This window comes from Miscanthus floridulus, chromosome 5 (assembly GCF_019320115.1).
Source record: "Miscanthus floridulus cultivar M001 chromosome 5, ASM1932011v1, whole genome shotgun sequence".
NCBI lineage: Eukaryota > Viridiplantae > Streptophyta > Magnoliopsida > Poales > Poaceae > Miscanthus > Miscanthus floridulus.
In genome coordinates this window covers 72,934,757-72,958,164 of record NC_089584.1, presented here as the reverse complement: position 1 = coordinate 72,958,164, position 23,408 = coordinate 72,934,757, and the positions used below count along the sequence as shown (strand labels likewise).

Here is a 23,408-nt window from a genome sequence, read left to right as displayed (position 1 = left end):
ACACCGGCAGCAGAGTCTGGCCAGCCATGGTGCGTGGCCTGTGCGGTCAGGTGACCGGCAATGCGCGGCATACACACTGTCGTCTAACTCTGAACCTGTCAAAACACTGTAGCGCCGATTCAGTTAACCTTATCGAGCCTGACAGCGTACCTTCATCGAGTTGCAACTCCTCAACCGTGATGATCTAGCTCATGGTGTAATTAACAAAGTTCAAGATCCAAGTGAGTACTACAAGTTTGCCAATTGGAGTACGAGCTAAATTAGCTTGATTTGGGAGCTACAAGGTGAATAAGTTGGGTACATGAAACAGAAATCCAGCCCTTATACTTAGAAAATTTCTAAGTGTCAAATACAACCCCAAAACTGACTTGTGGGTCCTTTTTGAACATGTTGTGCATATTTTCATGACTTGACTTCTAAACAAAGTTTGTTCCTTATCAAATTTGCTACAACTTTGTTTTAGGTTACTCATACATGCAAACATCCTAAGCTACACTTTTTAAACAGTCAAACAAAAGGGGTTTAGGGGTCAAAACAAGTCAAACCACTTTTGAAATCCTATTTAGGCAACATGATCAATATGAACAATGTTCCAAATGACATTCTAGGTGTCACCAAGTTGTTTAAGAGAATTATTAGCCACACCACACCTTGGTCACACAAGAATCAAGCATCGTATGTACTGAAACAATGAAAAACACATGAAATGTTACAAATGTTTCATAGTCATGTTTCACATGTTTCATGATCTTGTTGCATAGTATTAACTAACTTTGTTTTACTAAAGTGAGTTGCACATGTTGCACTTAAGTGTTGCACACTTTTCATTTCATACAAGAAACAACACACATGAAATATAACGATACGTTGCAATGTTTCAAAAACATGTTTTAGGCAACACAAGCTCATGAATGGATGAACGATTCTCATGTTCATGAAATGCAAGTGCAAATGTGGAAGGCAAACACCTGGGTGTTACACGACCTGGGTGGCCTGCTGGCCTCCCCTCAATGAAAATTCTATGGGCTTGGCAAAGGTTTAGGATCTAACAAGAAGGTTGAGATGACCCTGTCCGCTTCGGGGTAGACTGGGCGAGGGACGTATGGGCTCATCTGTGTTTTCTCCCCTAGCTCTATTTGACATGAGGCAGTCTCGAGCCCTTCATGGGCCATCCTTTGAACCTTGGTCGGTCATTGCTCATGTTTGGATGAGGCAACTACCGCTTCGTGATGCAACACGAAGCGTTGTGATGCATTTCACCGCATGTGCGATGCCTTAGTTCCTGAGCCCCTAGGTGATTCAGGGCTTGAATCGTCCAAGGGGCATGGGCATATGGAATGAATGCATGTATGGATGTATGAAATGAATATAAAGAAATAGCGAGGGTTCGGTAGTGTTACCATGATGACTTGAGTGACGGGGTCTGAAGAGCTCCAATCGAAAATGTCTGACCGGGATCCATGCACGTCATTCATGACGGAGTCGGCATGGCCTACATGGGGCATCCCTTTGCTCCTTACCTATCTCTTCGTGTTTTCCTAAGCCATTCGATCAACTTAGGAAGCCCGGTGATCTCTCCTGGCGGAGATTTTGTTGTTTGGGTTTTTCCAAGTCCCGCCTAGGGAGGTGGAGAGCTGCCTATGCATGGTGGTGCTTTGGTTCTCATGTCTGGTGTGTGGTAGTGGTGGGACATACCTAGGCCATGTCCCATCTAATTAGGTGTCGTTCCATCGGGCAGGGCGCATCTCATCGGTCAAGGTGTGTCCCATCGTATCTCATCTACATTAAATGGGGAAGGGAGAGGGTTTTTTCACTCTGATCTTTTGCCCTTCTTCAGCTGTCACATTTTCTCCTTAAATAAGGGGAGGGAGAGGGCTTCTTGATGTAGTCCTTTGCCTGTTCTCCAACTATTGCCTCTCCTCCTTCTTCCTCCTCATCGAGAGTGCCTACATGCCATGGCGGTTCCTAAGTGAGAGAGGGGAAGTGAGGGTGAGGACTTATAGATCCTTTCATGAATCCAGAGCATGATGACAAGCTGGAGGCTGCCCAAGGTGGTGCTAGCCATCGTTGCCTGAGAAGGGGTGGCTTTCACCAAAGGAGGTGGTGCGCTGGATTCATCTGCAAGGCCTTTTTCGGGATGGAGCCGTGCGTGGATTTTTTCTGGTGGATCTTCACTAGGCGAGCCATGTTGGAGGGAAAGTTGCCTAGGATCATGTTGGTGGAGGGTTCCATGCCTGTAGCTGCTCGGGTTGGCTAGTTCATAAAGTTTGATGAGATTTCTTCTAGCCATGGTGGCCATACCTCGGTGGCATCGTCCCTGTCCAGGAGCTGCCTCAACTGCATGAGAAGGTCAAGAGCTCCATGCTCTTCTACTGAGCATCTATGGGTGCGACACCCTTGAGGTACCTGTTGCGCTCACTAAAGTCAAGGGAGCGGAACTGAGTGGGTCCCTTGAGGTACCCATTGTGCTTGCCGAAGTCGAGGGAGCGGAACTGGGCGGGGCCCTTGTGGCGGTGGCTATGTCTGGTGGCATGTGTCGTGGCCTCTCCTTTGGCATTAGGCGATGTCGTCGAGCGGCCGCAGTAGTATTTAGAGTAGTAGTTAGAAAATGTAACAGTTGAGTTCGTGGGTGAGCCCCCGTGTGAACTGTTTTTGTATTAATGAATACATTAGTTCTATTTTTGTGACAGAACCACTATCCATTCCTTGTTTTTAATCCTAGCATAGCTTTTGTTTTTATCCTTTCTTTTTCACACCTGCCTATTAGTTCCATAGGCTACAGCTTTTAAGAACCTGGGCATGGCCCGTGGGGCTCGGCTGCTCATAACCGTAGGTCATGGCGGGGTGCATTCGATTAGGAGTAAGAACAAAGTTACATAGGGCAATCAAAGGAATGGAATGTGCTTCCATTCGGGGACAAAGTTGTTACCATCTGATAGTAAAAAAGAGAGGTAGTATTTAGTATTGTACCCTCATGGAGCCCTAGAGTGACCTAGGCTGAAAGTGTTTGGGCTAGGGTGCTTTACAAGAGCAAGTGTTGACTAAAAAGCGGTAAGACCAAATTTAGGGGGGAAACGACGTAGTTGCTCAATGTCCAAATGTTGGTGAGAATGTTGCTGTTGTCATCCTCTAGTCAATAGGTGCCTGGTTGGATCACTTCGGTCACCGTATAGGGTCCTTCCCATGGTGGAGAGAGTTTGTGTTTTTCCTTCGTTGATTGGGTCCTCCAGAGTATGAGATCACCAACTTTGAGTATCCTCCCTTGATCTTCCTTTAGTAGTACCTATGGAGAGTTTGCTGGTAGCGAGCAAAGCGGATGACGGTCGTCTCATGGGCCTCTTCGAGTAGGTCGACTGCATCTTGCCGAGCCTCTATGGCTCGGTTACGATCAAAAGCCTTCACTCTTGGGGTGCCGTGGTCGAGGTTGGAGGGTAGCACTGCCTCAGCTCCATAGGCTAGGAAGAAGGGTGTGAACCCTGTGGATCAGTTTGGGGTTGTTCTCAGGCTCTAGAGGATCACTAGGAGCTCTACAACCCATTGCCCAGCATACTTGTTGAGTCGGTTGAAGATGTGTGGCTTAAGTCCTTAGAGGACCATGCCATTGACATGCTTGACCTGACCGTTAGTACGTGGATGTCCGACCGAGGCCTAGTCGATTCGAATGTCATATCCATCATTGAAGTCTAGGAACTTCTTTTTGGTAAAGTTAGTCCCATGGTCAGTGATGATACAATTAAGAACACCGAGCAGATGTTGGTGATGGGCTTGGCCTCTATCCACTTGGTGAACTTGTCGACTGCTATGAGTAGGTGAGTGAAGCCGCCCGGGCCCTTTTTGAGGGGTCCTACCATGTCAAGGCCCCAAACCACGAATGGCTAGGTGATGGGGATGGTTTGAAGTTCCTGTGTCGGTAGATGAGTTTGCTGAGCATAGAATTGGCATCCCTCACACCTGCGGGCGACCTCCTCTGCATCTCATAGTGCGGTGGGCCAGTAAAAACCTTGGTGAAAGGCTTTTCTGACCAACGACCTTGGGGCCATGTGATGTCCATAGATCCTGGCATGGACCTCGAGGAGGAGCTGCTTCCCCTGGTTGGTGGGGATGCACTTCATGAGCATCCCCGATGGACTCCATTTGTAGAGTTTGTCACTGAGTGCGATGAAGGTCTTGGCACATTGAGCAATCCATCGGGCTTCAGTCCTTTTGGGAGGAAGAACCTCCTTAAGGAGGTAGGCAAGCAGCGGCGCTCACCAGTTGGTTTGATCGAGTGCCAATACGATGATGTCAGTGGGTGACGTCATTAGAGGTACTAGGGTCAAAGCCCCTAAGTGTCGGCTTGGCATCAAGGTTGGAGCCCCTGGGTGCCGGCTTGGCATCGAGGTGTGTCTAGATCAGACCTTCCAGGATGTGGGTGAACGGCTCATGGAGATCATTGATGAAGACCCTGCTTGGGGACGAAACCCGCCTCATAGTCAATTTTGTGAGAAAATTGGCAGCATCGTTGTCCTTTTGGGGGACGTGATGAAGCTCGATTCCCTAGAATTTGTCCTCGAGCTTGCACACCTCTTGGAAGTATGCCGCCATGAGGGGGCTTTTGCAGGAGGACTCCTTCATAACCTGATCGACGATCAGCTCTGAGTCACCACGAACATAGAGTCATGTAGCACCAAGTTCAATGGTGATGTGTAGTCCATTGATGAGGGCCTCATACTCTACGGTGTTGTTTGAGGCTAAAAAGTGGAGGCAGATGGCGTAGCGGAGCCTACTCCCATCTAGGGAGATCATAACCACTCTAGCCCCTGATCAGGTGCCATGATGGACCTATCAAAGTACATTGTCCAGTACTTGTGGGTGATGTCTGGGGTCGGTAGCTGGACCTCCATCATTTGGCAACAAAATCTATGAGAGCTTAAGACTTACTGGCAGTATGGGGGATATACCTGATGTCGTGGCCCATGAGTTCGAGTGCCCACTTAGAGACCCATCCCATGGTGTCACGATTGCGGACGATATCTCCGAGCGGGTATGAAGTGACGAACAAGACTTCATGGTCTATGAAGTAGTGCAGGAGCTTCTATGTCGCCATCAGCACGGCGTATAGGAGCTTCTACACCTAGGGGTACCAGACCTTGGGGTCGGTGAGTACCTCCCCAATGAAGTATATGGGCCACTAGACCTTAAGGTGGCGTCCTAGCTCCTCCCTTTCCACGACCAAGGTGGTGCTTCCACATGGTTGCTGGCCACGACGTAGAGGAGGAGGGGTTCTCCTTGTTTGGGAGCAACAAGGATTGGGGCCGACGTTAGGGACACTTTGAGGCTTTCCAGAGCCTACTGAGCTTCCTCAGTCTAGACAAAGGCGTCCATCTTTTTTAGGAGCTTATAGAGTGGCATCCCTCGTTCGCCGAGCCAAGAGATGAACCAGCTCAGAGCGACCAGACAGTCGGTGAGCCTTTGCATACCCTTGACATTGCGTATGGGGCCCATGTTGGAAATGGCTATGATTTTTTTGGGGTTGGCCTTGATGCCGTGCTCGGACATAATGTATCCTAGTAGCCTCCCCTTTAGAACCCTAAAAACACATTTTTTGGGATTCAATCTGATGTTGAACCTTCAGAGGTTTGCGAATGTTGCGGCCAAGTTTGCGATTAGGTCACAAGCTTGAGCCGTTTTGACCACAATGTCATCAACATAGACGGTGATCATTGGTCTTGGCCGCTCGACTTGGTTAGGCTGATCAAGCGGGTCGATTTGGTCGGTGAAGCATTGTTGCATGCACCTTTGGTAGGTGGCGCCAGTGTTTTTAGGCCGAAAGGCATGGTTACGTAGCAGTACAAACCATATGGGGTGATGAACGAGGTTGCGAGCTGATCAGACTCTTTCATCGCAATCTGGTGATAGCCCGAGTAGGCATCCAGAAAGGAGAGGATCTCGCAACCCGAGGTAGAGTCAACTATCTGGTCTTTGCGTGGCAAACGAAAGTGATCCTTTGGACATGCTTTGTTGAGGCCAGTATAATCAATGCACATCCTCCATTTCCTAGTCTTCTTTTTAATAAGAACAGGATTGACAAGCCAGTCGGAGTGGAATACCTCTCTAATAAATCTGACTATTAGGAGTTTGGTGATTTCTTCGCCTATGGCCCTACAACTTTCATCGTTGAAACGATGTAGGCATTGCAAAGCGGGCTTTGAGCCTAGGATGAGGCGCAACGTGTGCTCGGCGACGTCCCGTGGTATGCCTGGCATGTCGGATGGCTTCCATGTGAAGACATCATGATTGGAGAGCAGGAAATCGATGAGCTCGCGTTCCTATTTAGCCGGGAGCTAGGTCCCGATCTGCATCATTTTGGTTGGGTCGGTGGGGTCAATTCCTACCACCTTGGTTTCCTTGAGCGGGCAGAAGGCCTTCGAGGAGTTTGGTTTGTTGCAGTCTGGGACTACTAGGGTCGATGACTCCCCGGGCTATGGAAGCTCGGACAAGTTGATGACTGTGATGGCGAGCTCGAAATGCTCGTGGTCGCACGTGAAGGCGTGTGAAAAGGCGCTGCTCATGGTGATGATGTCATTCAGTCCCAGCATCTTCAGCTTGAGGTAGGTGTAGTTGGGGATTGCCATGAATTTGGTATAGCATGGCCGCCCCAAGATGGCATGGTAGGACCCTAGAAAGTCCACCACTTCGAAGGTGAGGACCTCTGAGCAGAAGTTGGCTTGGTTGCCAAACATGATGGGCAGGTCGATCTGCCTGAGCGAGTATGCCTACTCTCCTAGGATCACCCCATGGAAGGGAGAGCCCACCATGCGGAGTTCCGACCGGGGGATGCACATGGCGTCGAGGGTGTCAACATAGAGGATGTTGAGGCCGCTACCTCCATCCATTAGCACCTTGGTGAGGTGCTTCTTGCAGACGATGGGGTCGATGACAAGCGAGTAACATCCTGGTCTCGCGATGTGGGAGGGATGGTCCCTCTAATCGAAGGTGATTAGAGATTCTAACCAGCTGAGGAAGGAGGGGATGGCTATCTCAGTGGCGCATGCCTCCCTATAGTGCACCTTGTGCTGGTGCTTGGACTAGATGGTGTCGGATCGGCCGAAGATCATGATGCATTCCTCAGGGTCAGGGAAGCCATCTCTGTCCTTACCCGTCGTGCCTCCTTTCTTGGCTATCGCCTCTTTGCTGTCTCCTTCTTTTGGCCCGCCAGCCTATCGTAGGAAATGTTTAAGGAGCTCACAGTCCTTGTAGAGGTGTTTGATGGGGTTGGCGTGGTTGGTGCATGGGCTATCCATGAGCTTGTTGAAGAGGTCAGGCAGTCCTTGTTGGGCTGCTTGCCCATGCGATCAGCCACGGTGACCAACGCGATGTTGTCCGATCGACACCGATCCTTTTTGTTCTTCTGGCCCCTCTATGTGGAGGGGCCCTTGTCTTGGTCCATGCGCTTGGCCTTGCCTTTGTATCAGCCTTCATTGAAGACCACTCTAACCGCCTCCTCACCGGAGGTGTGGTTAGTGGCGATGTCGAGCAGGTCATGGGTGGTATAGGGTTTTAGGTAGCCAAGCTTGTGGATCAGGGACTCATAGGTCATCCCGAAGAGGAATGCACTGATGACATCCACATCGATGACATCAGGGAGGGAGTTGCATCTTTGGGAGAACCTATGGATGTAATCCCACAGGGACTCGCTGGGCTCCTGCTAGCAGCTCTTGAGGTCCTAGGAGTTTTCAGGTCAGACATACATCCCCTAGAAATTTCTAATGAAGACCCTCTTGAGGTCTGCCCAGTCGTGGATGCTATCGTGTGGGAGGAATTCAAACCATGCCCGAACATGTTCCCCCATGTAGATGGGGGGATACTGAATGATGAAATAGTCATCATCCACCCCTTTGGCTCTACAGGCGAGCCAGAAATCTTCGAGCTAAATACCAGGGTTTGTCTCCTTGGTGTACTTGGTGATGTTGGTGGGCGGTCAGAAGCGTTGTGGGAATGACGCTCTCTACATATGCTGGTCAAAGGCCTATGGTCCTAGGCCCTTAGGGCTGGGACTCTGGTCATTGGGCCGATGACCATGCCTAGGGCATGTTTCACCGCTCTCCTCGATGGTTCAGCCAGGACCCGTGTCGCCTGCCCTCATCGCGCCCAGTGGACGTCATCATCATGTTAGGCCTGATGTCGGTTCCTGATGACGCTGTGAGCGTCTTGGTGCAGACCAGGCTATTCACGTACCGGCAGTCGGTGTAGAGCAGGTGCTAGGTCGGACCACGGCATGGTCGTTGCCTCCCAAGCCACACTTGGCAACTGTAGCGGTGAGCGGATGGAGCGATCCATCTAGCATGTCCCCACTCCAGTGATGGGGAGAGAGGGCACGTGTTGGAGTCATGATGCAGAGTTTTTTGCCTATTGAACGGTGGTGGCTTCTACAAGCACCCAGAGGTTCTAGTAGACCGCCCGCTCCTGTGGGTCGACGGGCTCGGGAATGCCGAACAGAAGCATTGCCACAGCAACGATGTTCTGGCTAGCCTGAGCAAACTATGGGGGATCATTCCCCTCGTTCATGATGACATGTTGGACCTGGTGGGCGTGACCCCGGGCGCCGCCAGCTAGGTCATACCCATGGGGCGCAACGTGCCGCACTGAGCACGTCAGCGCAAGCGACGGCTAGTTCTGTCGCCATTGTCGTAGTTCCTCGACGTGCTCTTGCACAAATGCGAGGGCCCCCACACACGGGTCCAGAGGGGTGTGAGTCTGCATAGACTTTGCAACCACAGGCAGTTGTCCTGGAGCATTAGCCATAGTGCACTCCCGGGACGGACGGTGGCTAGGTGCCATGTCATCGATGCTAGAGTCGTCGCTCTCACCCTCATCATTTGGGAGTTCGTGGAAAGTGGTAGGAGCATAGCTTGCCATTCCCACAAATTTGGATGTGAGAGGATGGCGCTGGCGTCCTTTGGAGCCCCAGAGTGTAAGCGTCCGTGGGGAATGCGACGCCATAGGGGAACCAATCGTACGGTGTTTATGGTGCGGTCAATACGGTCCCTCTAGATAATCGGCAGGAGATAGTAAATAGAGAGTAAATAACAGTATGCATATTACTCATAGCAGGGTTTGAGCAGAGAGTTCGCTCAAAATGAAGCGCAGATGCCTCATCGTTGAAGTCATCATGCGTCCTAGAGCCGATGGAGGGTGCCCTTCCGATGGGCGTCGGAACAAGTGCCTCCTCGTGGAGGTGTAGTAGGTTGAGCCGGTCGGCGATGAAGTCTAGGCTTCCAAAGAGGAAGGCCTAGGATGGCTCGAAGACAGGTGGAACCCACATCCCAACAGGTGGGAGTGCGGGAAACTCTAGTGAGCTGAAGCGAGTAGTATCACTTGAGCCCGCCATGGCAAAGGTGGTAGAAAAGTGGGCCATCCGATGACCAAAAAGTGTTGAACGTACAGAGTCTTCCCCATGGACGGCGCCAACTGTCGGTGCAGAAAGTGACCAACACGTAAATATTTGTAGTTTTGCCGTGCGTTGTGATCGGAGGTGGCCTAGCACTCAATGACATAGGGTTTATACTGGTTCATGCAACGTGCCCTACGTCCAGTTTGAGTCAGTCGGTGACTTTATTCCTGAGCCTAGGTGCTCGAAGTTTGCAGTGGGGCTATAAACGAGAAGGAGAAAGATGGGAGGTACAAGAGGTCTGATCGGACTCTAGTTAGAGGGACCAAGAGTAATGGGAGCTCCGCTATGTGCTAAGTGTTCGAGCGTGTACTCGTGGTTTGAACCTAGTGGTTCTACAGTTGTGTACTAGTGAACTGATCGATCTGAATCAACCTATCTGTTGGAAGAGAGCGCATCCCCTTTTATAGATGAAGGGGATGGCTTTACAAGTGAGAGAGAGGGAGTATGTTCGCTGCTAAGTCTTGCTGCCCACGCTGGTGGGTACAAGACGATGGTAGGCGCCCACAATACGGTGGAATGTCATATGCACGTGGGAGGTTGCGTCGTTTTCTTTAGGTATGGTAGATGTCGGTACCTTCTATACTATTGATGCCTAGAGGCATGTGAGGGGTTTTACCATGCTCGCCTGCTATGGTAAATGTCGCCCCCCACAACACTGTCGATGCCTTATAGGCACATGGGGGAGCCTTACCGTATTTGTCTGGTATGGGAGTTGATGACGCACACAACATTGTTGGGAAAATGTCAGCGCCTACAACAATGCTGGGGTTCTGTTATGTCAGGGAGGTCGTAGGGTACTGTCCTATAGGTGTATAGGGTATGGTCCTCAGTATTGCAGTTGACTTGGGTGCCCTGCCTTGCTTTCTCTATCTATTTCCTGGTCCTTACTAAGCGGGCATCCTCGGTCGGCTGGGTCCTAGTCGTCTCTGATTGCGCAAGCCGGAGAGGAGTTGTAAGCAGGGGTTCGGTGCATCCGGTCAGAGAAGCAGGTCAGAGTTGGAAGTGGTGTTTGGCCAGACCTTCTAGTCGGAGAGGTCATCCGGAGGCAGGCTAGAGACCGAAGTGAGCGCTCCGATCGAAGAGGCGGGCCAAAGTCGGAAGCGACGCCATTCCTCCTTGGCTAGGCCTTCTGGTCAGAGATTGGATCACCCTTCTAGCCTATCGATTAGGCTCTTGGGATGGCCCAAGAGCTGTGCGTTCATTCATAGCATTCGTCTACTAGGCCGAACCTTTGCAGGAAAGCCGGTCCATGAGGGACCCCGGATTTATGAACCCGATACCACCGCTATTCGTCTCATGCGGCAAGGGTCAATAGTGTATCACCACTGAATTGTACTACAATCCAATAGTGACCATCTTTTATGACCAGACGGTTCATACGCTGCAGTGGCGGTGATGTCCACCTCGACATAGACGCGTTGGGCACCAAAGCGATGGTGAACACGCACCACACACAATTGGGTCATTGTGCAAGCCGGCTGTAATCCTGATCATTGGTCAAACCGGTGGTGTTAGTGTACACCCACATAGGCGGGTCATGGTACAATGTGATGGAAACAACGACATGATCATGGACAGATCATAAGCCAACATGGCGGTGTTAGTGTACACCAATACAGGCGGGTCGTGCTCCAATGCGACACAAATAATGACCTAATCATAGACGGATCATAAGCCAATATGGTGGTGTTAGTGTATACCAACACAGCTAGGTCATGCTCCAATACGATAGAAGTAAGGATTTTATCATGGATGGATCACAAGCCAATATAGTAGTGTGAGTGTACACCGCTGACGGTCTCAGATAGGGACGGTGATGACCATGACTATCACTACCAATAGCTTACTGTTGAGGCCAAAATTGGACTACATTGGGGTTATGACATGGCTATGAAAGGTGCGAGTGTAGCAGTGAATAACTGCACAACACTTTTACATATCAGCAGATAAATCTCCTAAATAATTTAGGAAAAAATAGCATATTAGCAAAAAAAATACGTATTTTGTAGATATCATACTAAAAACCTAGTGACAATGAATCGAAATACTAAATAGAATTATGGAGTCTATTGGATGCAGTAATATATGTGGCATAGTTAAGATGTGTGTGTGTGAAGCACGAGGATTGGAGTTGTGAACAGTAAAGCTTTAGCAACACGATTGCTTCTTTGCTCCCTTCCACTCGCTTGAATCTAGCGGAAACTAAAAAAATACTATAAACATCATAATACAACATGATAAAAGAGAACTGGCTTGCTAGGAATATTAAAAGAGAACTCTTTCCGATCTAGAACAAGGTCAACAATTGGATACATAACATCCCTGATTTTCTGGTTCATTTCATCTAAAGTGAAATTCTTTGCCATGATACTACACTCCTTACTAAGCTTTTCCAAATCATCATCAATCAACTCCCACATCGGGATGGTAATGTCTTCATTGTTGTGAGGGAGATAGCTCATATACTGACTATATCTAGGAGTCACTAGCTATTATTTTTCTACACTCTTCAAGCTTTGGGCCAGAACCTGCTTTCATGTTAGGTTTCTTGTTTGTTGCTGAAGGATCAAATTCATAACCTCTGACATTCATGTGTGACTTCAAGAGCTTTGACTCCACCAGCTGCGGCTGTGACGTATCTTGTTTGCTTGATGTAATGACTCGACGTCGTTCCAATTAGTGACCTTAAACTGAATCCTCCTGAATGGAACCTCAACCTTGTTTCTCAAGCACGTTGACTGAAAACACTTCAAACATGAGATGTTTTAGACACAACATTACTTCAACTCACGAGTTGGCTACGCAAGCTTACAAGCAAAATCAAAGTTTGGTCAAACCAAGTCAACTTATCCTCAATATTGATAATGTATCTCTCAAGTAGTTTGACAAAGGATCTTTATCACTCTTAAGTAAAGGGAAGCACTATTTGGACTAGTGATTGACCCCAATGTCATAACCCTCAATTCCTAAGTCAAATGGGTTAGACACTGATTCACCGGATCATCTGCCGAGAATACCGGACTGTCTGTCAGGAATGCAGAGACATCAGATTGAGTGGGAATGAGTTGTTCTTTCACTTATGAGTCATGGCCCACATGTCAGCTTCAAATAGGATATTTCCTAACAGCTGAACCTTAGCTCTCCCCATTCCCCATTTCATTTCCTTCACTCCCTCTCTCTCTCTAGAATGAAGAACAAGAAGGAGAAAGGATGAACTAGAGTGAGAAAGTGCAAAAGATGAAGAAGAGAAGATGGATCAAGCTTACCAAGAGCAACAAGATCAGCTATGGATCAAGATCAAGAACCTTATCCATCTCCTATCCCACGGTTATCTCAAGAAACCCTCTCTTCTCATTATCTTGAGCTCAATCCTCAAACACTAACCTAAGCTCTCCTCTTTGCATGGATGGATCATGAGTGTTGGATGATACTTCATCTTCTCAAAGGTAAGATTCAAGTGTTGCTACAACTCAATCCTTTCAAGTTCTTCTTCAAGAATCTCTTATTTGGTTTATGGGTATTTTGGGCAAGAAACTTTGGATTTCATCCCAAAGGTTTGGAAGAATGGATCTTCAAGTGCTATCCTCTGATCTTGGTGGCAAGGAACTCACCAAAATCCCAAGCTAAGTTGCCATGCTCAATCTTAATCTCTCTACCTCTCTTTTCTAAGTTTACAAAGTTATTTAGTGAATCACTAGTTGCACTTGTTAACCAAAGCCAAAACCCTAGGTATCTTAAGCTTAGCAAGCTACCTAAACACTTCTAGGAATATCTTGCACATGCATAGAGCCTAACTCCCCACATCTAGAGTTGTATCACCTAAGCTTATCTAAGAAAGCATGAACATAGGTTCCATCACCCAACCGACAGATCATCCGTCAAAATCAACAGGTAGTCCATCAATCCAAAAACCTAATAGCCAGAGACTTAACCTACTTTGCTATAATTCCATGGAGCATTCGTTCAGACCAATGGAATGTCTATCAAATTATAAACCAAACCCTAGAGTAACCTAAAGAACCTAGTCTCTACCAGAGCATTCGTGAGTCCTCACGGAGTGTCCGTTGATTTATAGAGATGAATTAATAACTAACCCGAACATCCCTGGTATCCATAGAGTGTCCGTCAATTGGTATAGAGAGTCCATCCATCCTAACCATAGTCAGCACAAAGTCTATAAACCCTAGAGTTGTTCCAGGGGTGTGTTTGCCAGGTCTACCAGAGTGTCCACTGAATAACAGAGAGAGCACATGAAGTCTAGAACCCTAACCTCAACTTGTGACAGCCCTAGTGACCTATGCACACAATAGTACAGTAGTAGAGCCATCGTAGTGTCCCTTTCCAAGCTCTCAACTCGGTCTCAATCTTTATCAAGGTCTCTTGGTTCATCGACCAGTTATCTTCAATCCTACTCTTATCTCTTTCAGGATCAATCGATGCGTGAGGATCATGGATAGGTCATCATCGTCAGCTTCGATTAATGACAGCATAATCAGCCAGGCACCCCACTACTATACACCCTATTTTGGATATGAACGATTGGTCTCATTTTGAGCTATGCGTTGCATCAAAACCTTGTTTTGTGACTCAACTAAAAATCATTTCACCTTTTAGATTTTTACACTAAGCTAGAGCCTTTCATTAATATCAACTGGGTCAGGAATACATTGATGCTATGCTTACATGTTAGCCATGGTAGAAGACGAGTTTGAGAAGGGAACTCACTCTCGTGCATATAAGATGTTACATGGGGATAATTAACTATTGAAACTTGCAAGGGTGACAACTTACCTAGTTCTCTAATCTGGATTAAGTACACACCCCAATTTTATGACTTGCCCTAGTGGTCAGATTGATCTTTTCACTCAAGTGAGGGGTAGGTCACTATGAGTGTGGGATCTCAAGTGACGTAGCTCGCGGAGGATTAAGGACCGTTCATTGGGATAGTGACACTACAACACTCGCACCTTTCATAGCCATCTCATAACCCCTATTGTAATCCGATTTTGGCCTCGGCAGTAGCCATAGCCATCGTTGTCGCTATTTGAGACCAACTGGGATGTTCACTACACCGCCGTTTTGGCTTATCATCTATCCATGATAAGGTCGTTTCTTCCGTCGCATTGGAGCACGGCTCGCCTATGTGGGTATGCACTAACACCACCATATGGCTTATGATCCATCAGTGATTAGATCCTTATTCCGTCGCATTGAGGCCCGACCAGCCTATGTAGGTGTACACTAACACCACCGTGTTGGCTTATGATCTGTCCAAGATTAGATCCTTATTTCTATTGCATTGGAGCACGACCCACCCATGTCGAGGCGAACATCACCATCGCTTCAACGAATGAACCACCTGGTCATATCGTCACCATCGCGTTACAGTACGATCCGCCCATGATGATTCTTTAGTCGGTGTCGATTTACTAAATGATTTGGTGGTGATACACTATTGACCCTTGCCGCATCAGACGAATAGCGGCGGTGATGACAAAACAACCAACGGCCCATACATCCGACGATGGCAGAATTGCTTCTGATTTTCACAATGTATTTACTAACTCAGTTGGGCCTTAATAACTTACTAAACACACACCATATAGATATAGTCATTACACATCATTCATCATGTCCACAACAAAGAGTATTTGTTATAATAACAATGCTTGACACTAACATAACAATTATGTCAACTGATGAATTAACACAAGCGGTACATAGATAGCATAATAAAGGTTCTGCTCCCTACAGACTTTCGTAAGGTAGATGTGCTCCTCTCCTTTAGATTGGCACTCCTTGATCAGCTTGGCAGCCAATGTATGATGGAACCCCTCTTTTTCCTCCCATAGTCATTGCAAGAAAATCGTTCAAAAACACTGAGACTCTAAAACCTACACAATGCAAAGCAGCAGATTTAATAATTAAGAATATTCAACATACTATTGGTTTAGTTACCAAGCTAAAATTGGACTATATATAGACTCAAAACAACTCTCTACCTAAACAAAGACATGTCTGAACAATAAAATATAGCATATGCACCTTTACTGCTCTGCTAATGACTCCATGAACAAGGAAACATAAGGAAGATAGTGAGGTCCGTTGATACATAGACTCTAGGTAGGTCTAGGACAACGGATGACCTGTGTAGGGAGGACATGAACTTTTCCGTGGTTCATGTCATATGCAAGCAGTGTTCTGTCCTCCCCAACAAGGAAAATCAAATTCCATTAAAGGTGAACTGTAATCACTCTATACTCCGTATCACAAACCTCATAACCAAATTTAATACTGTTCTATCCAAATATCACTAGCATGGTTACCATATGCTTCAATGTCCATTTATTACTACCATAGTCTTCAAGGATCTAAATTCAAAGCTGAGTCATAGTGTAAATATCAGTCATACATAAACACAACTGACCCTGGGCTTCATGGATGGAGATTGTATCACCACGTGGCTTCTATATTTTTGTCCATGTTTTTTTTGTTCATATCAACAGCAACAATCTAGGAGAACTCGAGCCAGTGCATAAAACCATTAAGAAACACACTTCTCGCATATGTGGATACTATAATACCGTTGCACCATTCAGATTCTTTAAAGATCCAAGCTGCACTCTTAGATGAGTAGATGCTCACACCTATGGACTCACCCTCCCTCATCGTCCCATATTCAAACACATGGAAGTGCGAGGAGACAGTCAGATTGAACCCCAAGCGAGCCTCACCACAAGAATGGAGGTTATCCGACAGTAGCAACCATTTGTTAGTCATTGGATTATAGACAACATAGCAACACCCAAAACACTAGCAAAGGATGAGGCCGCTGCAGTAATCTAAGACGACGACATCATGAATGAGGAAGGGCAAGAAGGACAAGGAGGGGTGTTCACCGATGATGCTGGTGAGGTAGTGTTTGCCTTTCTAGGTACGATAGAAGAATCCAACAATAATCTAGGGCAGCTCCTTTCGGTACTCGGTGTCTGAGATGAGGTGGTTCCAAGAGCGGCAGACACACTTGCAGCTGCACAAGGAGCGAGCAGTGAGGCAACAAAGGATGAAGACCAAGACATGGTCTGTTAGGATGCCCACTCCCTTCATCTTGTTGGGGACCTCCTCCATCTTGACAAGGATCTGCTGGAGCGGCAGACACATACTAATCAGATGGAAGCTTGCTTCCTACTTACATGAGTGAAGAGGGGAATAAAAATCTAAGAAACATAGATAAGGGAAGTGTGAAAGCATTACCCTTGCATTTGGATCTTGCAGCAATGAGCTCGAGCGGGCATGGCGGTGAGTACCACCTTGGTCACTAGTGGATCTGTGCGGGGCGATGAGGCGTACTGGCGCTATGGCGCGGAGCACTAGATTATCGGTGGTGAGCAACAGTTATGGAGAATAGTAGTACTGAGGAGGAGGTAGACAGGGTGGGGAAGCGGTCTTTGTAAGCTAAAGTCAGGGCCACGGTAATGCAAATTTAAGCGAAACTTCGTAAATACGCGCGGGAGATTTGGCAGGCTTAGAAATTAATGATAGCGGTGCCATCCTAACCATCTAGAAGCGGTGGTGAACTATGTCGACGATGGTGGTTGCATGTTACGAATATCACCTAACGACGGACGTGACATAAGGTCGTGAAATCTAAGGTGCTCAGGGGCTACCATCACACTACCCGTCGTAGAAGGCCGCTTCTCCATCACACAAAATAAACATCGCAGTAAAGATGAGGAAGATCCAAAAAATACATAATTTAAGAACATTTCATATTTTATGTAAATAAAACATACATATTTTACGCTAAAAATTTAGTACATAAAATAAAATCCTCCTACAAGGCTAGCTTCAGTGGGATGCGAATGACGCTCCATCGGGCCTTCTGCCAGGCTTGTAGTAGGGGCCTTTCCCATGCGGTGCATGGTCCGTTGTGTTAATTAAAATATATATCGTTAGTTTCAATTGGTGAGAGGAACTACGTAGCAACTTATAAAAATTGAGAGAAGGTTGATCACAAAAAAATATCATCACATAGAGTTATTATTTCTTTAGTACCTTCTCGTGCTTCCTTGTCGGCCCTATTGGCTGCGTGGCGCTTGTCCCTGTGAGCCTTCACCGCCTGATTGCCACCGCAGTCCCCAACTCCACCAAGCTCGTGGTCGCGGGCCATGGCGTCATTGCTTAGGATATACTTGTCCAAAGCACTATGCTCTGGCCTAGAGATCCCCTCGCCTCTGTGAGACTTTCCATTCACATGGTGCAGCAACTCACGAAGACTCCATGATGGCACTTTCTTGCTGTGACAAAAAGGACACACAAAGGTGCCCTCGCCATGACCACTAAACATGATGCCTCTATTGGAGAGGCCGAGTAGGATCTCGCTCTCCATCTCTTCAAATACAGAATCATCTAAATATGAGTTTTTGATCTCAGAGTCACTGTGACCTACCATGCTTGTGGAGACATTTGAAGAAAGAAAGAGAAAGATCAACTACAAAATTTTGTAAGTTCAGAGTGGAGAAAGCAACACACCGTACCCCCTTATACGAAGCAATGGTGATGATTCGCATGTGAAAGCTCTAGTTTGGTTTTGATGAATTGATGAAACCCTAAGTGCTAACCTAGTTTATCAAACTGATCATGACATAGGTAACACATTCCAAGTGGTGAAGCAAATGAAGATCATGACATGATGATGGTGTCGCCATGGTGATGATCAAGTGCTTGGACTTGAAAAAGAAGAAAGAAAAACGAAAGGCTCAAGGCAAAGGTATAAATTGTAGGAGCCATTTTATTTCGGTGATCAAGACACTTAGTGAGTGTGATCACATTTAGGTTTGATAGTCATACTATTAAGAGGGGTGAAACTCGTATCGAAATACGGTTATCAAAGTGCCACTAGATGCTCTAACTCATTGCATATGCATTTAGGATCTAGTGGAGTACTAACACCCTTGAAAATGTTTGTGAAAATATGCTAACATATGTGCACAAGGTGATACACTTGGTGGTTGGCACATTTGAACAAGGGTGAAGAAGATAGAGTTGAAAAGAAGTTAGTCGTGCTGGTCATAGAGTGACTAGACGTGTCTGGTATGGTGATCGGACGCGTCCGGTGTGTGGCTCGGTACTAGATCGTAGAGTGCGACCGAACACGTCCTGTCGCCACATTGGATGTGTCCGGTGTGAATCAGCAAAGTCGGTGTTCAGTGTAATAGTAGATCGGACGCTGGTAGCGTCCAGTACGGAGTGACCGGGCATGTCCGGTTGGACCTAGGAGCTTACTAGACTCGACTAAATGTTGCGTCTCCTGCGTCCGGTCTGGAGTGACCAGATGCGTCTAGTCGGCCCGGGTACTCTCTAGACCCGACCGGACGCTGTGGCTCAATGTCCGGTCATTTCTAACTCAGTGTCTGGTCAGAGCGTCCGATCGCAAGTGAGTTTGGGAAGCAACGGCTACTTCATTTTGAAATTGGACATGTGGCGGTAAGGGAGCGACCGGACGTGTCCGATGTACACGATCGGTGCGTCTGGTGCACACGAGCTGTGCGTCCGATCGATGCGTAGTCAGCCCAATAATTAAGCCAACGGCTCTATTTCATGGGGGCTTCTATTTAAGCCTCATGGCCAGCTCAACTCACTCTCTTGGCCATTTACATTGACATAGTAACCTTGTGAGCTTAGACAAAGCCCTCCCACTCATCTCCATCATAGATTCAACATCTTTGTGAGATTGGGAGTGAATCAAAGTGCATTGCTTGAGTATATGCATCTAGAGGCACTTGGTGTTCGTGTTTCACTGTAGGATTCACTGGTTATTCTTGGTGGTTGCCGCCACCTAGACGGCTTGGAGCAGTGAGGATCGTCGAGCGGAGGTTGGTGATTGTCTCCAGCTCCGATCGTTGTGATTGTGAGGGGTTCTTGACCTTTCCCCGTCAGAGAGCCAAAATATACTCTAGTGAATTGCTCATGGCTTGTGTGATCCTTATCTTGTGTTGGTTGTGCGACACCCTATTGAGGGTTTGGCATGTGATGCCAATTAGCACGTGAACCTCCAAGTGAGTGAATCGCCACAACGAGGACTAGCTTGCCGGCAAGCAAGTGAACCTCGGTAAAATATCATTGTGTCATCATTTGATTCCGAGGTGATTGGTCTTCATTGTTATTCATTCTTGTGATTGATTGGCTCCTTCCTCGACACGGCGGTATAACCTTCTTGCTCACTATCTTTACTTTACCACAAACTAGTTGTCAAGCTCTTTAGTGTAGCTAGTTGTGAGAGCTTGTTAGTTTGGTTAGTATGGCTCTTTAGTTAGCCTTTGAGAGCACACTAACTTAGTGTAGTGACATAGCCATTGTGTGGATAGAAACTATGCAAACTAGAATTGTGGTAGGTGGCTTGCATTTTTAGTAGGCTAGAGCAACACTCACTTCGCCTCATATTTGTCTAAACGGTTTGTTAAGTGTTGTTGTAGAAATTTTTAATAGGCTATTCACCCTCCCTCTAGCCATTAGGACCTTTCAGCATGGCAACATCGACTTCCCTAGGCACATGTTTCCCGTTGATTCGCCTCGCTGTGTACCCAACACATCCATTCAATGGTGACCATTCGCTTGGCAGCGTTGAGTTCCCAAGGCACGTATTTCACGTCGCTTGGCCTGGCAGCGTACCTAAAGCGTTCAAAAACATTGGAAACGCAACCGCCACAATGGTCATCAATTAGGAGTGCGATTCACATGTAAGAACACATCGTACCCAACTGCGACGTTGTGGGCTATGCCATCGAGATCGCGTCCAACGTCCAAGATCAAGTGGCACAGTGCAATGCGTGGCCGGACGATACTCTTTAAATAACCAGGAAACAAGTTCATCAAAATAACTCCTCAATCAATCAAATTAAATTTCACAAAAAAACTCCTTCTCAATCAACGTACATCACGCCGTTGTGCCTCTACAGTCCTCTAACTCGCCATACCTTCATCCACGCCAACAATCATGGCGGTGAGGCGGCACCCCACGTCGCTGACGGCGTTCCCTGTCGAGGTGCAAATTGAGATCGCCGGCCATCTCGGAGCGGCCCATGGACGACCTCCGCAGCCTATGGGTGACGTGCTTGTCCATGCGTGGCATCTGAGGTGACCCCGCCCTTGGTCAACGCATAGCAGTGGATCGGTGCAGACGCGGGGCGAGGTTGTCAAACGACCTTGTCAACTACTTCACCCTCCTTGCTAGACTGACCCAAGTTGACAACCCGAAGGCTTGCTTGCTCACCAGGATACAATCCGTATTCGTGGAAAACCACAGCCCCTAGCCATGCCTCGACTATCTCACCCGCGTCGTCGATGGTGGGCACAATGTGGCGGCCTATCTGGTTGCCATATTCCTCTATAGGCACAATGGCGATGCCGGCGATGAAAATATTGCGAGGCGGTACATAAGACGGGTCGAGGGCGAGGAAGAATCGTTGGCAGCGGCAGCGGGCTGCGGCGGTGGACCAACGAGTAGACAAGGGGTGTCGGTTGTGCCGCGAGGTGATTGTGAAAGTGATCCACGAAACGATGTGGAGGCGCAACAAGTGGCCGCCTCCGCCGCCACTTGGGCTGCAAGTTAACTCCGATGGTTGTCTACGAGTGAATATAAGAGAGTAACTTTAGAGAGGAGTCAAACCTTTAGTTGTACCTTCCACTGCAAGTTTAATAAGATATTTTGAAATACTTCGATTTGTTGTGAGTTGAATTGGAAATATTATACACATGATCACAAGTTAGTTTATTACTTGGATTACTGTATGTAACTCAATTGCAAGATCCTGATGAGGGGAAAGCCGATTGGCACTCTCCTGTTGGTGACCTGCTGTCGGCCTAACTGGTGCAAGTTGGTCAAGAGGACGACACCTGTGTCGGTGAGATAAAACAGTATTGAGTCATCACACTTGACTTGTCCATAGATGAAACTCAGGGGCCGCTTGAAACACCCTAGTTTGTTAAGAAAGGATTGAACTAATTTAATATTCATATCACTGTACCAAATAAAAAATTCAACAATTTTTAGAGAATCGATTAAGTGAAATTTCTGTGATCATCACTTGCAAGCACCCACGTTAGCCTAAGAAGCATCACTTTTAGTAGTGGCACAATATGTTTCTACCAGGGCAGGTGCATAGGATGATGCATCCAGCGCTGGAGCATCCTAATGGGTTTGCAACCCATTACGATGCTCTGTGAGGAGGGGTGGTAATCTATTCACAGCTGGTTGATGACAGGCGGTGTGGTGAGTGAGAAGGACGTCAACAACCATCACGACTCACCAAATGACATTTTTAAGAAAAACAATAATCGGCCTGTTCGCTGGTTGGTTTCTGAGCTGGTTTGGACTAGCTGGTGCTGGTTTGTTGTGAGAAAAAAAACACTGTTAGCTGACTGGTTTGAGCTGACTAAAACCAACAAGCGAACAGGCTGAATAACTTCAGCATCCTTCTGTGCCTTTCCTAGAACCACCCCTGGTTAATCTAGGCTATGGCCTATGAACCTAGTACTGCACAGCACAAAACAACTACATATAGCAATATAACTCAATTTGTAAAAAAAAAACTAAAGGAATGGACGGACATCAAATGAAGCTGACATCAACCAAACATAAACACACTCAAACCCACTAAATCCACAAACGCAAGCATCCAATATAATCTTACGGTCCGTATCTGCTCACATGGCGACGTGGAGAAGGGAGCTCTCACCAGCAACCAAAGCCAGAGATGAGGAGGACGCAGTCGTCGGGAGCAGGCAGCGGGCGAAGAGCGGGAGAGGGTGTGGAGGGGTTCTCCATCTCTCGTCGGCGTGCGGGCCTCGTCGAGGAGGTGCCACCGCGGGAGGTCGGAGCCGCGAGGAGGTCGACGCAGAGGGTTCGGGAGGACTTGGGCGGCGCCGGGCTTACGAATATACAAGAAGCGCGCCTCGAGAGCAAAGATACGGTTTGCGAGTCGTCCTCCTATCCATAAAATGTTTTTTAGTTTTATAAAAGTTTTCTCTACATTTAGTTTGTTATCAGTTTTGTTAAATAAAAATGTATCTTTGCTACCAGTTTTGTTAAACAAAATGTCTTCGTAAGGACTTTCTAAACCAATTTTTTAGGGGTGTTATTCATGTTGACTGCATAATTATATCAAAGTAAAATAAATTACAAAATTCATTTAAGTCTAGAAAACCTCCGTTTTTAAAAAAAAATAGAGTCTCAAAATCATGTTTCAAACCCTAGTTATAAAAATGAGATCAAATTTGGCTTTCAAAAGTCTTTAGAAATGTTCTTTAGTTACATTTCCAAATAAAATTTTATAAAGGGTTTAAATTATGAAAATAATTTAAACCATATTTTATAAGTAATTCTAAATTTAGTTTGGAAATCATGTTTTAAAATTTTGCTTCGAATTCGTTAATTTCTCAAAGTTTAGTTTTATTTGTTTCCAAAATAAAGTCTAAAATGGATTTAAAAAGAAAATTGCAAACATGTTCAAAATAAACTTTTATTTTGAAAACTCTATATTAGATTCGTGCAACATATTCTTAAAATAGGGCCTTGTTTAGATCACCTTCAAATTCCAAGTTTTTTCACTCTCTCTCCATCACATCAATTTTTGGACGCATGCATGGAGCATTAAATGTAGGTAAAAAAAAACTAATTGCACAGTTTGGTTGTAAATCACGAGACGAATCTTTTGAGCCTAGTTAGTCCATGATCGGACAAAGTTTGTCAAATATAAACGAAACGTGTTACAGTGTCCAGATTGCAAAAATTTGCAATCTAAACAAGGCCTAGGTTACAAATGGTTGCAAAAGAATTTGACAAAGTTGGAAAACTTCAAAATTGCCCAAAATCTTTTCTTTCTTTTTCCTCCTTTCTTTTTGTCAGGCCCGGCCCGCTCCTCTGCCGTCTCTTTCTCCGGCTTGCTCAGCCTCGGGCTAAAACTGGCCACGCCCA

General features: G+C 46.8%; 1 protein-coding gene across 1 annotated transcript in view; it reads right to left on the bottom strand.

Annotated features, from left to right (window-relative positions):
* Positions 1–17,603, bottom strand: part of LOC136454765 (uncharacterized) — a 118,249-nt gene extending 100,646 nt beyond the window's left edge. The window contains exon 1 of the mRNA XM_066455061.1: positions 17,489–17,603. Within this exon, the coding sequence (XP_066311158.1) occupies positions 17,489–17,603 (115 nt within the window). The remainder of the gene's footprint in view (positions 1–17,488) is intronic.
* Positions 17,604–23,408: the final 5,805 nt, after the last annotated feature.